At 36.8% G+C, this 16,009-nt stretch overlaps 1 protein-coding gene across 13 annotated transcripts in view; it reads left to right on the forward strand.

The window, feature by feature from the left end:
• Positions 1–16,009, forward strand: part of MYO3B (myosin IIIB) — a 214,312-nt gene that overhangs the window by 35,262 nt on the left and 163,041 nt on the right. For all 13 annotated transcript variants that reach the window (XR_011000806.1, XM_068195832.1, XM_068195831.1 and 10 more), the window contains exon 9: positions 11,659–11,804. Coding sequence is in view for 12 of the 13 variants with exons in the window: in XM_068195832.1 (XP_068051933.1) it covers positions 11,659–11,804 (146 nt within the window). In the remaining variant the exon portion in view is untranslated. The remainder of the gene's footprint in view (positions 1–11,658; positions 11,805–16,009) is intronic.

Below are 16,009 nucleotides of genomic sequence, written 5' to 3' on the forward strand. Positions count from 1 at the left end.
GTTGAAGAGTTAAAGGTACTGTGCAAACATTTGTTTTAAAACATTTAATAATGTTTATGCATCTATTTTTGTTGCTAAGGAAGGCTGATTATAGCTGAGCAGAGAAAATACGCTGCTGTAAGGAGTCTAAAATTGATCTTTCTCAGTCTCACAAAGAATGGCTGATATTTCACCATCTCCATAACAACCAGTTTACGTCACAAAGGAGACACAAGATATCTTAGAAACCACTGTGAAAGCATTATTTATGGAATCACCTTGGTTGGAAGCATTTCTAAAATGAGACCTCCATAAAATACTTTGCTAGATAATAATGGACATATTATGAAAGATTTTATTGAACATGGATTATAAAAGGTTATTTTTATGGTGCTGTTTTGCTTGAATAATTGCTATCAAGGGCAGTAATTACACCAAATTTATTTTCCCTGCAATGTTGAAGGTATTTATTCTCATGGCAGAAAGCCAAAGAGATAAGCAGATATTTTGATCTGAAAAATTTTGACCTGAAAGTAGAGCACACATGTAATCAAGGTATGTTATGTACACGGCGTATCAAACAGGAACAGGTGTAGCTTTGAATTCTTCCTGATTTGAAAAGATCTGTTGAAAGAACCAACCCAGTACCATAACCATGGTAACCCATATTACATTTACGTGCCTGTGTGAGACATGCCAGGCTTCATAGGTGTGCCAATCTGCAAAACAGCTGTAAGGTGCTTAGATATCCATTATGCTGTTGTTGAAATGGTTTTTAAATGACAGGTTGCATAACATGCTTGCTCAAGTCACTGCAGTTGCTCATAGAAATGACAGGTTTTGAGTGATGTGCAGGATGCAATTTACTTTATTATTGGGGAGATCTTTCTGGTATTTTTAAAATGTGCACCCAGATTTTTATGTGAAAGATGGAAGATTAGGGCTGCAATAAGATGAGAAGGTGTGCTTGGGTAACAGTTTATTAGGAAGAGTGTTTTCTAGATGAGATTATGGTGTGATCACTAAACACTAGAAAGGCACTTAACTCAATTTTTTGCACTCATTTACAAAAAATCTTCCTGCCTAAAGGTTTTTGACATAGGATAGAATTTATTTCAAACCCCAAAATATCATAAAATAACTGAACAGGAATGAAATATTACTAAACAAAGAAATAGAAAGCATGAAGGCTTTGTTTTTTTCAATTGGACTTTATCTACATGTGAAACATAGGTACCTTGGTCAATGCATAAGGTAATCATGGGATCTCATCTGGCAGTGAGAAGGATGGATTTCATCTGAAAGGGGAGTAAAGAAGGGAGATGAAGAAGCTTGCCTTGGAGGAAGAGACTACAGTAGTGTTTCAAAGTAGAATAAAGCTGACAGGAAATATTTTCCAGTGTAAACCCCAAGAGAATAAAATCTGGAGAAGAATGATGCAGGATGTTTCAAGCTGACAGATAGGAATAACTGGATATAAGCAGGAGACAAATACACTGGAAACTGGAATCACTAGATCAGCCTGGGTCACGAATGCTCTATAAAATGAAGAAAACCACATTTTAAGATTAAGTTTGCAAAACATTTCAAAGGGATTATATAGCATGGTACTTGAAAATAGCAGAAGCTCATAGGAGAATAGCAGTGTCTGACAGTGGTGTAAGGAAGGTGTTCCAACTCAATGTTCTGGCAGCATTCAAAGTAGCAGCTTAACTGCTTAATATTTGAGTGACTCAAGCATCTTGGCTCCTTTTTTTCCTGATGACTCTGAGGCTTGCTTAGCAGTATCAGGACCAAAGAGATCTGTCCTTGAGCATTTGTTTTGAGCAGAGCTTGTGATTCACAAAAATTTTGCTTAAAAATGAAAATAAAGGTAAAAATTAGGCTGTGAGGAAGTAACAGAGAATGTGACAAGGATAAGTCAGTTTGAGAGCAGCTTTAAAGTAGACTCACTGAAAATGAATAATTGTTGTTTAACTAATTAATATTTTTTCATAGTTACAACTATAGACTCTCAAAAACTGAAACACTGAATACAAGCATACCAATGAAAGATAAATATGGCAGGATAATGTTAGTGTGTTTAAAGCTGCCTGTTATCAAACACTTAAGTTACCTAAACTCTGCTTCTATTGTGCTGAAATAAATTGTGTTATGTTCTAGCAGGATGAATCAGATTTGAAGCTTTTGTACTGAACTGCCTTTACATCTGTGGTTCTAAGCATTAGCATGTCTTATTTTCAACTTCCAGTGCACAACTGAGCAAAACCTAGTTCTAATAGAATTGCAGATTTCTTTTTCCACACATATGATTAGATTATCATGATCTAGCTGAAAACTTGCCTCTTGAAACAAACTCAGAATATCACAGAATAACAGGGTTACAGAGTCAAGTAGGTGGAAAAGACCTCTGAGATCACTGAGTCCAGCCTATGACTGACTGTTATGTCAACTAGACCAGGGCGCTGAGTGCCACATCCAGTCTTTCCTTAAGCACTTCTAGGGATTGTGTCTCCACCACCTCCCCGGGCAGTCCATGTTTAATGTTTATGGTTAATCACCCTTGCTGTGAAGAAATTCTTCTTAATGTCCAACCTTAACCATCCCTGACACATCTTAAAACTATGACCTCTTGTCCTGGTTCAGATTGCCTTGAAAAAGAGGCTGACCCCCACCTGGCTACACCAAGTTGTAGAGAGCGATGAGCCTCCTCCAAGCTAAACACCCCCAGCTTCCTCAGCTGCTCTTCATAGGACTTGTGCTCCACACCCTTCACCAGCTTCACTGCCCTTCTCTGAACCTGTTCCAGCACCTCAATGTCCTTTCTGAACTGAGGGGCCCAGAACTGGACACAGCACTTGAGGTGTGGCCTCACCAGTGCCGAGTACAGGGGGACAGTCATTGTCCTGGCCCTTTTGGCCACGCTATTCCTGATACAGTCCAGGATACCGTTGGCTTTCTTGGCCATGTGGGCACACACTGGCTCATGTTGAGCTGTTGTTGACCAGCACTCCCACATCTTTTCCCACTGGGCCACTTTCCAGTCACTCTGCCCCCATCCTGTAGTGCTGCATGCTCAATCCCCTTATTCAGATCATCAGTAAAGATATTAAACAGGACTAGGCCCGGCACTGATCCCTGGGGGACACCACTAGTGACCAGACACCCACTGGATGCAGCACCGTTCACCACCACTCTCACCAAATGTAGTTTTAAGAAAGGAAATAGAAAAAGATACTTGAAGTCAGGAAGAACTGGAGAGATGCTGAAGATAATTTAAAAATGCAGGGAATATACTGTTATAGTTTACTGATAACTGCTAAAAATGACACTGGTAAATGTATATTTATATTTTAAAAGGAACATAATTAAAACATAGTTGATCCTTTGAAGGATTAGGTGTTGAAATATGACATATGACACATGAGTAGGAAAGGCTGTGATATTGTGGTAAAGATATATGAATTCTGTAATAATGAGTTAACCAGAGGTAAAATCTTGGGTCTGTTTTCCTATTTTCAGAGATATTTCAATGTCACAGCATTCTTTAAAGCTGTTTCAACTCTGTGTTTTGAATATTTGTTACCATGCTGGCAGGAGGAAGTAATGATCAGTAAGATTGCCCCAGACACAGTTTCCCTTTCTCCTGCTGAATCAAGGCATTCTCCTGGGATAAAATTCAGTACATCTGAGGATTAGAATAAATTTCCAAAGTGTTAGAACAGTAGGTGAATACCTTAAATTGTCTTTCTTTTCCCAATGTTCCTTTGTATTCTTTTTAAACTTTAAATCTGATAATGTGTGTGTAAGTCTAATCCTGAAACAATGAATAATATTTGCATTGTTTCAGTACAAAGTTGTGTCTGCATAACCTAATGAAAAATTAACAAAACTAGCTGGTAAAAAAGCACCCCAATAAGTAACTTGCATTAATGTAGTTTAAAAATATACAAAGAGAAAAATACAATTTTGCAAAAACCTCACGTCAACTTTTCTGCTGAAGCCAGTATTTATTACAATAAGGGCTGTATTCAGGTCTTAGAATTTGGGAAAAATTCCTTTAATTGTAAATACATTTAATGTGTAGTTTAAATACTGAATTGGGAAATCAGCATAGAAAAGATAATCCCATCACTAACCTGGGCTTATTGAATCATAGAATCATAAGTTTGGTTGGAAGGGACCTTAAAGATCATCTATTTCCAAGTCCCCTGCCCTAGGAAGGAACACCTTCCATTCGACCAGGTTGCTCAGAGCCCCATCCAACCTGACCTTAGACACTTCCAGGGATATGGCATCCACAGCGTCTGTGGGCAACCGGTTCCAGTGCCTCACAACCCTCACAGTAAAGAATTTTTCCTAATATCTAATCTAAACCTACTCTCTCTCAGTTTGAATCCATTCCCTCTTATTCTATCACTATATACTCTTGTAAAAAGTCCCTCTCCATCTTTCTTTTCATGTTTTTAATAAACTCTAAACACGTACAGTGATACATTCCCATGAAGCAACTTAGTGTAGTCTCTTCTTGTCATATTTCAGCCTAATTCTATCTGTCAGCCCTTTGCTTACATCAAGAGATTCAAGGTCAATTTGCTAAAATTAGCTTTTTTCATATGCACATTTTCACTATACTTTTAATTGCCACCTAAGCAAGGAATTTTCTATATGCTGATTTATAATGAACTGTAGGAATCCGCCACTTAGTATAAATAGGATATAGATTTCAAGAATGGATATACATGGATATACCCTTACTTTTCTGCCTGAAAGCCATTTGAAAACAGTTGTGCAGAGGAAAAGTATGTTTATTTTGTGATAAATAATATTACACCTTCTCTAATAAGGAAAGTTTTGAAAATATTTTAATATCTTCAATGAAAGTATAATAACAATTCTTGTATAGCTAATGATAAGAGATCGATTATTAAATTAGCTCTTACTACAGTTTTTCAATTTTATAGTCTTTTCACCTTGTAAATTACAGTACATGAGATAAAATTGAAAGCAGAATTTACAAAAAAATCCCCAAACAACTGTCTTCAGAGTAAAACTTTACTGATAGAAACAAATCTGCTGCTGCTTTTATAAAACTTGCGTGTATCTGGCATCACGATTAATCAACAGTGAAATATTTGAAAACTCCACACATTTAAGGGGTAAAAATAATAAATGCAATAAATAAATGTTAAAGTTGAAGGTAAGTAGCATTAAATAATTTCCACATAGATGATACTATATTAAGCCTAGGGTGAAAAGGAATTTCCCTCTTGACATATATTATGAAATTACATCCTGTTTTTCAGGAGGTTAAGGTGCTGGGACGCTGCAGAGTACTGGCAATTCTTTTTAGGTAATACTAGCTGTCCTCTCGAAATGCAGCGCTGCGTTTGAGTGCAGCGCTGTGCTTCTTGTGGAACTAGGTATAGGCATGCCAGAGAGGAACTACAGAAGTGTAGTGTGGGAGGACATGGGGGGTAGAGTGGGAACAGTTGCTCTGAATAGATAGGGCAAGACTGCATGGATGAACTGAGGGACATAGAAGTGATTTGCTTAAGAACTTACAGCAGGTCGGTGGCAGAATGTGGGGTAGAATTAAGTCTCTAAATGGCTGCACATGGTTGAAATGCCTGTGGTCTTGAGATGCCACCTTCTGAGAGCTGACAGATGATTTAAAAAATTTCTTTTTCTGAATACAAATTTTTATTTCTTTAAAGAAATTAAGGAAATTACCTTTACTGTCCTGGCTTTTCCCCTGCTTTCTTCTTTTACTGTGACTCCCAAACTGAAGCTTTAACTACTGTAGTAAGAAGTTATACTGATGTTGCTTAAAGTCCATAATGAAAGCAGTGGATTTAGAAGGCTGAAATGGATACAGAGGTTTCAAACTTGAAAGGACATTACATACAAGAGAGGCAGAAAGCACAGCGGGACAGCACCAGCGAGCTCTCCCTCAAATGCAGAGTCTAGCAGAATGCATCCCCTCTTCCTTTGCCTCCAGGAGAGCTGACCTCCACCTGGGCTAGCATGGCAAGTGAAAAGTCCATGGCAGCTGGAGGAAACCTCAGGGAACATTGCCAGTAGCATTGATGACATAGCTGTAGTCTTGTGAAGAGCTGTGGAGGAGTTGCTTCTATTTTGTTTCAACAGCTACGGAGGGGTTGTAAAGCTTTCATGTAGGGTGTTTAAAGATTTAAAAGACAAATCAAAACAAGCCAAAAACATCAGAGAAAATCAGTTCAATACGACGTGGGTCTGCACTGAGTTGCCTACATGAAATATGTTTAGTTAGGAGGGTGGGGGAGGAGGAGCTCTCAGTTTTTGCTTTCTTTGTGAAAGACCATTTGAAAATCTGTGTGAGGTGTGTAGTATATATACTGACTAGTCAGGAGTACATCTGTGGATCAGAAGCAAAATGTGTCAATTGTATTATTATGTGTAGTGTTGAGTTTGTGATAGTCTCATGGTATAAAACCAAGATTTGTGTGCTTGAAAGCCTGTCTGTTTTTTCTTACTATATCATTTGGTCTAATAAAACGTATTACCTTTCCCTACAAATATAGCCTATTGCCAGAGTAGTCTAAAGGTCTCAGGAATATTTCCCTTGGGTGAGTTAAAAATAAAAATTGATTACTCCCAGCTGGTAAAATTTGACTGCTTGACAAATAATTAATTTACAATAAATCGATATTAATTGTGATAATTACTTATAGGACTTATTTTGAATGTTATTTACTACTTATTTTTGGGAACATTTATAACAATGAAATAATTTTCAGATATACTATAGAAACATTTGTATAATGGTACAAAATAAGGAACTGAAATCCAAATAAGAAAATGCAGGAATATGGAACCAATTTCAATCACAAAATTGCTTTTTATTCAGTATATGAATGTGCTTGAAGAATGGAAGGAAAAGAGGGAAAGAGGAAGTAATGGAGACATAGAGATAGAAAAGCATCACTTTGACTTGTCTAATTCAGTATCCCCAGTGCTGCTATGTGCTATCATGAAAGCCTTTTTTAGTTTTGGTACACAGGAATTAGAAGAATATTTAATGTTATATTTCCAATGTAAACGAATGAAGTTGGGTTGTGTAGTGTCAGATGGAGCCCAGAAGTTGAGTTGGTTGATTTCACTTGACTGGCACAGTTGGCAATCTTGTTTTCCTTGCAGCAAGGGTAACAACTTAGTGCCACATTCATTTTCCATGCACAGTGCTTCTCAGCAGTGCTCACACACCACATAAGCTGCTTAGCTGGCTCTGTCAGCTGAGCCCAGCGCCGCCTCACCCAGCACCTGCAGCCTTGCTAACTCCAGGCTCCTTCCTGTGCTTGCTGTGGGTCAGCAGCGCTAACTGTGCAGCAGTCCTCTCCAGGTAGCGCATCTGCACTGCTGTTACTAGCCTATGCTTGCAGCTCTGCTTTGTACAGACACTGTATTTACAGAGGCAAAGGGAAAGTAAGTTCACTTCTAATAATTCTGGGCAAACTTAAAAGGGTTTGATGTATTTTGCTTCACCTAAACATGTGTATCGCTTCCTCTCTCTGCGCTAGTCGGTATGACCACTGTCCAAATAATAGGTAGTTCTCTGTATTAACTGTTTTCCTTCTTCTGAATCCACCTTTGATCTGCTATTGCAATTGTTGAAGTTCAGAGAAACATTTATATTTATTTCAGAACAGGCAGAATTATATCCTTGAATATATAGTTTTCTTGTCAAGATATAAGTCATCTTGTGTGTTTCTGAATTTTTGTTTTTCTTTACAACTTATAAATCACACAGAATGCCTAGGCACTGACTTCTCTAAATTCCCTCCACTTAGTGTGACTGATTTGTTTATGTCCCATTTTTCCAGACCTGTGAATTCCCTATCCCCCCTATTCTGTACCAGTGTGACCCTCAGCACAATTAGTGTTGACAACTACCATCACACTTTCCGTTTCTCTGTCTGGTGTTTGAATGCTTTTCAACCTACAGCAGTATGACTGGGCATGAAATCATGATGAAATTACAACTAAAACAAAAGATGACAGCCTGTCTCCTTAGCAACCCAGGCCACTGTGTGCATGCAGCCAGCATTAAATAAATGCTAAAGTGAAAGACTTGGTGTTTATTCCTGTGATGTTTACTAGCAAATCTCAAGCTTAGCTACATCACCCCCTGAGGCTTTGCCATGAACATAGTGTTTGCAGCAAAGCAAACTATGTTTTATGTTTCGCTTTTACAAGCAGGGCAAGATTTTGCTGGATATAAAATTGGTACAAATGTGCTGTCTTTGCACAAGGAAGAGAAAGGAAGAGACATGTTCTTCAGTTTCAGATCGTGTCTTCATACCCCACTGGGCAGAGCAGGCCTCAGCAGTGCTGAGTGGTACTCTTGGCTCCAAAACTCCAATGAGAAGTAGAGATTAAAAAAAAACAAAAGTGTTTCTCAGTTTCTGATAGAGACAGGAATGTAAAGAAGGGTAAGTCAATAGCCCCTTTTGTTTTTGGCTTTTAGAGATTTTTGCTCTGCAGGGAGTAGCATAGTTTTCAAGGCAGTACAGGATTGGGGCATTCCCAAGAACTTGGCTGGCTTGTAAACTGTGACTTAAAGAACACTCTCTTCTTCACATTGCAAGAGAGTGTTCTCTGCTAGCCAACACATCAAGCAAACTGCTGATGCACATCTTTCATCAAGGAAAAAACTGAACATTTTGATTCTTGTTTTAAAAATTGAAATTAGTCACATCTGCATTTCTCCAAGGGGCACATAAGTTGGCAAAATTCTAATAATAAGTTCCACAGAAATTGAATACTCATTTCAAACCAAAGTGATGCATGTACATTCTGCATACTGGGTGAAGATAGTAGTTAATTTTGTATCTTTTCTGTGAGACTAATCTCACTATTGTCAAGCTAATGGTCTAAAACATACTGGTTCATATGGTCCACTGGGTGAATGTCTTTTAAAAAAAGAATACCTATTAAGGGGAATATTTTTTCTAAAATAGTCACCATAGCCTCTGTAATAGACTGGAGGAGAATCTAATGGTGTCTAATTCCCCTTGGTTAGAATGGCAGTATTTTGCCATACTGTCATTATACTGTCACGTACTGGAGGTGTATCTGTTAGGTGTGGAGCAGAAGATGTGTTATTCATTCCTTTCTCTTTGGTAGGTAATACACTGTGAAGATGAAAATGGGCCTAAGACTTAATAGTTTAGTTTGTTAAACTTCATAAAACCAAGATATAGAACAAAGTTTGTCATTGTCCTGTAGTTAGAAGCAATTGTGATGTGCTTGTAGGGAAGAATCATGATATCTTTGAATGTGGAACACCAGCTATGTGTGTGGCATTGCTGATAAAGTCCAGTATGACCTTGAGCAGGTCTTTCTTTTCCTTCTTTTGAAAATGAAAATGTGTTCTTCTGCATCATAGAATTTGAGAACAAATAAACAAGTATTTGCAAAGGTCTCAGTACACTTATGAGAATCCAAGCAACTTCCAAGGTATTCACCTCCAGGAAATGGGCTTTAACAGATTTATACTAAGCAGAAAAATATTTTTCATGTGTTAAAAAAGGAAGGAGGGCACAGTGCATAAAGTTAGCCACTTATGGATAGATTTCCAAGTCGTGGCCTTGGGAGTCAACTTGGATGATTTTTTTTGAGGATGTCTCATTGAATATACAGATGATTTGGGGAACTGTATAGAAAACTCCAAAATAAACAAGAAATATAAGCTTCCTCTTCAATCTCTGAGCAAAATTTCAATGATAGTGTCTTCATAATATATTATTTAAGTATCTTTGATGGATCTCTACACTGACTTTCCAAATTTTTGCATTTGACTTTTCTCTCTCATAAATGATATAAGAAAATGCAATTGTCACAAAGGCCTCTGAAACAGGTGTGTTTTGAAGCACTCTACTTGAGCTGTGTAGAAGCTCAAGCTACTGTCCATATTTCATGAGATAGCGTGATCTCCATGATGAGATCAAGGCTATAGTGAACATTTTGAAGAACTAAAAATTATTCCAGAGCTTTTATTTAAGACATTCTGTTGAAGAGAAGAGAGATGGAGAAATCTTTTTGTGACAATTTTGAAAAACACTGGATTAACTAACAAAGCTCTGCCTCTTCAAGTTGAAGGAAAAAAATCTCAGAATCTTCTTTTGTGGTGCTTACTTTCATTTTTACCCTTTCTCTGGCATACTTACTGAAAAAAATTGAGGAGAAGGAGTGATCTCAACACTTGTCAAAACATTGATAAAAAATTTGGAAGCGTCTTCATTTTTCTTGACTGATTTGTTCTAGGAAAAGAAAAGGAATTAACTGATGTGCAACTTTAATGCAAACCTCTCCCATTCCCAAACATTTCAGTATTATTTTAACTGTGTTCAACACCCCAGTTTCTGATAAAATAAATGATGGGTGCGCTACAGTGGGGTCATGAGTCCCAAATGAGAGGCAAACAATTTCTGTGGGCATGTTGGATAGAATCACTACCAGAGTGAGGAATGCCTTTGATAGGTGCAGTTTATAGAGAAAGTAACTAAGAGGTTAGGATGGAATCAGCGGCTTCTCCAGGAAAGGTTTCTTTATAACAGGTGACTCTCAGCCAGCAGCTGCTCGTGTTGCTGACTTGCATGTTGCAATCTGTGCAAAGTGTTGTTCCAAACTGAAGCCCTAGCACAGGAATCGAGAAGTAATACAGAAGTTAAAAAATAGAAAATCTCTTCTAGAACATAGGTACAGCCACCCTAGGACATGTTCTTCTATCTTAAGTACAAATTACTAAACATACTTTAAAAACTGTGAGAAAAACCATGGAAGTTTATACTAGCAATATGCAGGGATCCAACAAATTATTTTAAAGTAATTGTTTAATTGATGAGATTTGGAAAGACAAACTTGAGACATAATTCCAAATCATAATAAAATGCAATGAAGCTGCAATTTTTGTCTCATCCCTTTGTAAAGATAAGGGCTAAATTTAAACTTTGGTTTGAATCTCACATTTAGATTCAGCTGACATGAATAGTTAGTGTATTAGAATGTGATTGGTGAGTTGGCTGGAAGTGTGCATTAAGTCTGTGATGTAAAACAGTTCTGATATCCAAGGAGAGACTCCTGCTCACTTCCATTTTTCTTAGACAAGGTACATGGTATGTTGCCTAAGATTTTTTTAAACTACTCAAATGCAGTAAATACAAAATAAAACAGAAAACAAACAAACAACAACAAAAAAGGGCAGAAATTACTGATGGAATAATCGTATCTAAAAACCAGCTGTACAAATCGGTCTATCCTCATGAATAGTCATAGAAGTTAATAAGAATAACATCAATAGGGTTCTCTGCTATTATAATAGGTCTTTGTAAGTCGTTCTTTCAAAAAAACAATTTATTATTGATGTTCTTTGTATAGATATTTGAAGCATCCCATGGAGCTTAATGTATATTAAAAAAAGATATTGTTTTTAAAGAAAGCAAACATAAGAGACGTTCTAATTTGATGTTACCTTTTTGTGGTGTTTCTTCTGTCTGGTATATACAGGCAAAAATGATATGAATTTGATAGCTACATAGCATTTTAGACATGACTCAAAAAAGTACTTTCCTGTTCTATTGGATGACATGAGTTGTAAATTAGATTAAAGCGTTGGTTTCTCTGCTTCCTTTCTGATAGGTCATTGCTTGTGAACAACAGTATGACTACTCATATGATGCTCGATGTGACGTATGGTCCTTGGGAATAACAGCTATTGAACTGGGGGATGGAGACCCTCCTTTATTTGACATGCATCCGGTGAAAACCCTTTTTAAAATTCCAAGGTATGGCACTAGATGGCTCTCTTCACTCACTATTTTGTTCGAAGGCAGTTACTCAAAGGAGACCTATTTGGCAAATGTTGGTGCTTAAAATCCTAAGAATCTCTTCTACAGAAAAACAATAAAAATCTGTAATGTTAAAGATTTTTTTCAGTCTGTCTTCTACAATAATTTTTATTTAGAACTCATTGAAATTATGAAGACTTATTTATTTTATTCTTACCTTAGAATATAAAATCATGTAATATCCTGGTACCTTCCTTCCAACAGAACTTTTCTTACCTACTACTGATGAAAACGTTTATTTCAAATGGAGAAGCCAACATTTGTAATTGTTAAATAATGTTTTCATATATTATTCCCCTAGAGTCTTAGGCTTGTTTTACTGTAAAAGAAAAACATACAGTTTTGACAGTGCTATGAAGCAGTCTGGCAGTTTCAGTAAACTGTAGTCATAATTTATTTTTTCATTTACCTGAGGATGTTAAAATGTGAAGATTTGGATTGTCATCCGTGGACAATCCAATATAAATTAGATTAGATATGAGAAAGGGATATAAATTTCTTTCTATATATAGTCATGTAAATTAGCTGTATTATTTCCTACAGTCTATATTTGATTTCATTTGTTTTCATTTCATTGAGTCTTCCTGAATAAGTTGAGATTGCCAGTGTAAAATAGGGTTTAGCAACAGACCAGCTGTAATAATAGAAGATATATAGAAATTGTCCATTATTGATTAGGTTGGCATGTACTAGTCTTTTCCACATTTTGGCTAATGAAGAATCACCACTGACTTAACAGTTTAAAATTTTCAGCATTACAAGTATTTGACCTTTTGTTATCTACACAGTTATCATAGGCCTTTAAAATTTTGTCTGATTGCAATTTGCATTTCTGATTAAGTCTATTTATATGCAGATGCAGTTGTGCTGGATTCTGGCTTATACAGTTATCTCCTTCTCCCCAGCTCAGACATGAACTACCACCACTGTTTCCAAAATTATTCATACTGAAGCAGCAGTTGATCTTGTTGCCTTTTCATGAGTGCCTGGGCAGTTAAGGCAAGGGAGGCTTCAGATTACTAAAACAATATCTAAAAATTTTATCAGTGCTCAAAACAGTTTAAGAGCACAGAAGTGATACCAAAAGTAAGAGCAAGCAATAGGAAGATACAAAAAAAATAGGGCATGTAGAGTCTTTGATTTCTGTCTACAGATTACCTGTTTCTCTATGTGCTGACTCCAGTGGATCGGTATCTTTCTATTTATACTGCCTTCTGTGTACTAGACTGATCTGTTGTCTGTGATGCTGGTTTCTTTACATTAGCAGAAAATTTTGCAGTGGTTTTCAAGTTTTGTTATCAATCACGATTTAATAATCTGTTCTCATGAATATATTAAAATGTTAGTATTGGCAAAATTGCCAAAACTAGGTAAAGAAATGTCTGTGTGTGTTTCTGTAGGCTTCTTCCAGTCTCAAATAGTCAAGTTTCTCTGTCAGTTTAATCATTGGCTTTTTTTCTAGTGAGAGTCAATTGTGCTTTTAGCCTTGGCATTGAGTTTCATCATAGTGAGCAGCAGAACTAGACCTTCGTCTTAAATGAGTATAATTTAAATCAACGAGTCTTTACTTTGACTTCATAGGATTTGAATCAACCACTGGATGAATAATTTTATACTGGCAGTCAGAGCAGTTTGCATATCCACAAGATCTTTGGAGATATCTTGTGTAGAACTCAAGTCAAGGACTTCTGTTAAACTTAACTGCCTCCAGATTCACATCTGCGTTATGTAACTTGGACCAGGGATGGACTAATCTCCAGATTTAATAGCTCAGAGGCTGGCAAAGGAGCACATCTGTGCATGCACCATAGAGTCCCACGATGTGTTATATGGCATTGTGGGAAGAGGAGGTCTCCTATGCCCATTTAAATTCACATTTTCTATCACTGCGTCAAGCAACATAAAATGTGATTTGGGACTGAATTTATCTCAACAAAATATCTTATTTCTAGAGGACAGTGAACCCTCAGAAATCACCAAGTACTTCAACTTGGGCATAAGAAAAAAGGTGATCCCACTGTGCTGCACTTCCCTCAAACCCTGACTCGTGTTTCACAACAGGAGATCCTGCATGCTAAGTGTTTTTGAAAACACCATGGTTTTCCTTAAGGTGTCTAAGTATTAACTTCATACTTTTGATAATATGGCCTGAGCTGTGAGCAGATGTTTAAGCAACTTCCTGTGGTTAAACTTTCCTTGTATCTTAGAAACAGTTGTGATAGCACATGCATGGGACTTTTCTTAAAACTGCTAATGAGAAGGAGGCATTATCTTAGAGCAAATGTTAAGGTTCTGTTTTGCAATAATGCACATATTCTCTCTCATCAAAATGGATTCTTGGATCTAACTAATAAATCTCCTGAAAAAGGACCTCCAGTGCCTAGAGATAAGAGATAAATCATACTGCGAAGACACTGAACCATGAAATTATTCTGTTAACATGTCATCTGCCTAGAATATATTTTCAAATCTCCAACAGAAGGGTCTAAATTATGAAAGGAAGGTGGCGTAGCAAAGTTGGTAATAGGGGAGTTGATACTTTTAACCTCTTCCATCTGCTGTCACTACTTAGGTGTGTCAGTTTTGGCAAAAATATTACAAAATGAAATATTCTCAAATATCATTACACCTAAGCTTTTTAAAGTAAAATACATCCATAAATTCTTCAAACTATGTTATCTTGTGAGAAATGTTACATCATCTCAGTACTATCTCATAGAGTATCAAGACAAATCACTGGCAATTATTTGAAATTTTGAAAAGTAACAACTATAAAAAATAGTGTGGCAAAGAAGAGATAAAGATGGTATATTGTAGTCTGGAAAGGGTGGGTGGGATGTATGTACCGCTCTAAAGTGAGGATTTCAGGTCATGTTGCAAAGATCCTGCTTTTCAGGATTTGTCTCTTTGTATAAAGTCTTTTTTTACAGGGACACGGTAAAGAGCAATTTTTCTAGGTTACACTGACAGCTGACACTAACAGGAATTAAACCAAATTCTCCACTCAAATCTATCACTCAAGTGTTCTTCTGAGAGCAGTGGAAGGCACCTGTTTTAAAATTGGTTGGTGATAAGAAATGGCTCTTTAATTTCCTAACTCACAAAATCTGAGAATTAAGTGAAATTTCATTTAAAATTATTATGCTTCATTAATTCACAATAAATAGCCAGGAGTGGAATGGAGTTGAGCTTGTGAGTAGTCGTTGAATGGTGCAGTTCTTAACCTGTGTTGGACTGTGTTGAGACTTACAGCTCTTGGGAATACTTGTTAGTTTGAATTTACTGATGCTTGACTGCTTCAGCAGCTAACCTGCATCCAGCAGGATCAAACCACCTCCTACTCAATTGCAACTTCAGCTTCATGGTACTTTGTACATAGGCAGTATCTTTCTCTCTGTGCCACCATACACTCACCTTTTATGTTGGTAAATAAACTCTGAAGAAGTTCTTCAAGAGTACTCAATTACTGTCATTTTTAAGGTATGATCATGTCAAGAGAGAGAATAGACAATAGAATATAACTTCAGTAGATAGAGTGACTGTGGGACAGCCTGTAGCACCTTCACCTTGCTTTGCTGTTTACAGAGGCATCTGGTGTACTGCAGGTAGTTTCATCCATCTAAACAGGTAAGATCCATTGTGGGGACATTTTAAATACTAACATACTAACATTTTCTAACACAGCCCTTCATATTGCAGCTTCTCATATTGCAGGTTTTCTGTAATTTTGCCATCTGCATTGGTGTTGACATGATCCTGATGTATCATGTAGCTTGCACTTTTACTGCTGCTGCTTGGAATGGTAAAGAAACACAAGTATGTGTTGTAGAACAATATAGCTGAGAGTTGGTTGCTTTTTTAAAACAAAATCCAAAAGAATTAATACAATTGTAGTTACTTAATATGAAGTGTTTAAAGTAATTAAAGGAATATGCTGAAAATAGTCTTATGGTAAATAATTGGACATCAGGAATAGAAATTTCAGAGCATAATGTTGTTTATTTCTGAATAGGAATGTGAAGTGCAGTTACAGCAATGTGACTAAACTACTTCAGAAGACCAGATTCTGCCTATGGTTATAGGTAGGGCATCGTGGTGTCTGTAAAAGCTATGTTTAATTGTCTGAGGAATAAGCTGACTTT

This window comes from Anomalospiza imberbis, chromosome 7 (assembly GCF_031753505.1).
Source record: "Anomalospiza imberbis isolate Cuckoo-Finch-1a 21T00152 chromosome 7, ASM3175350v1, whole genome shotgun sequence".
NCBI lineage: Eukaryota > Metazoa > Chordata > Aves > Passeriformes > Viduidae > Anomalospiza > Anomalospiza imberbis.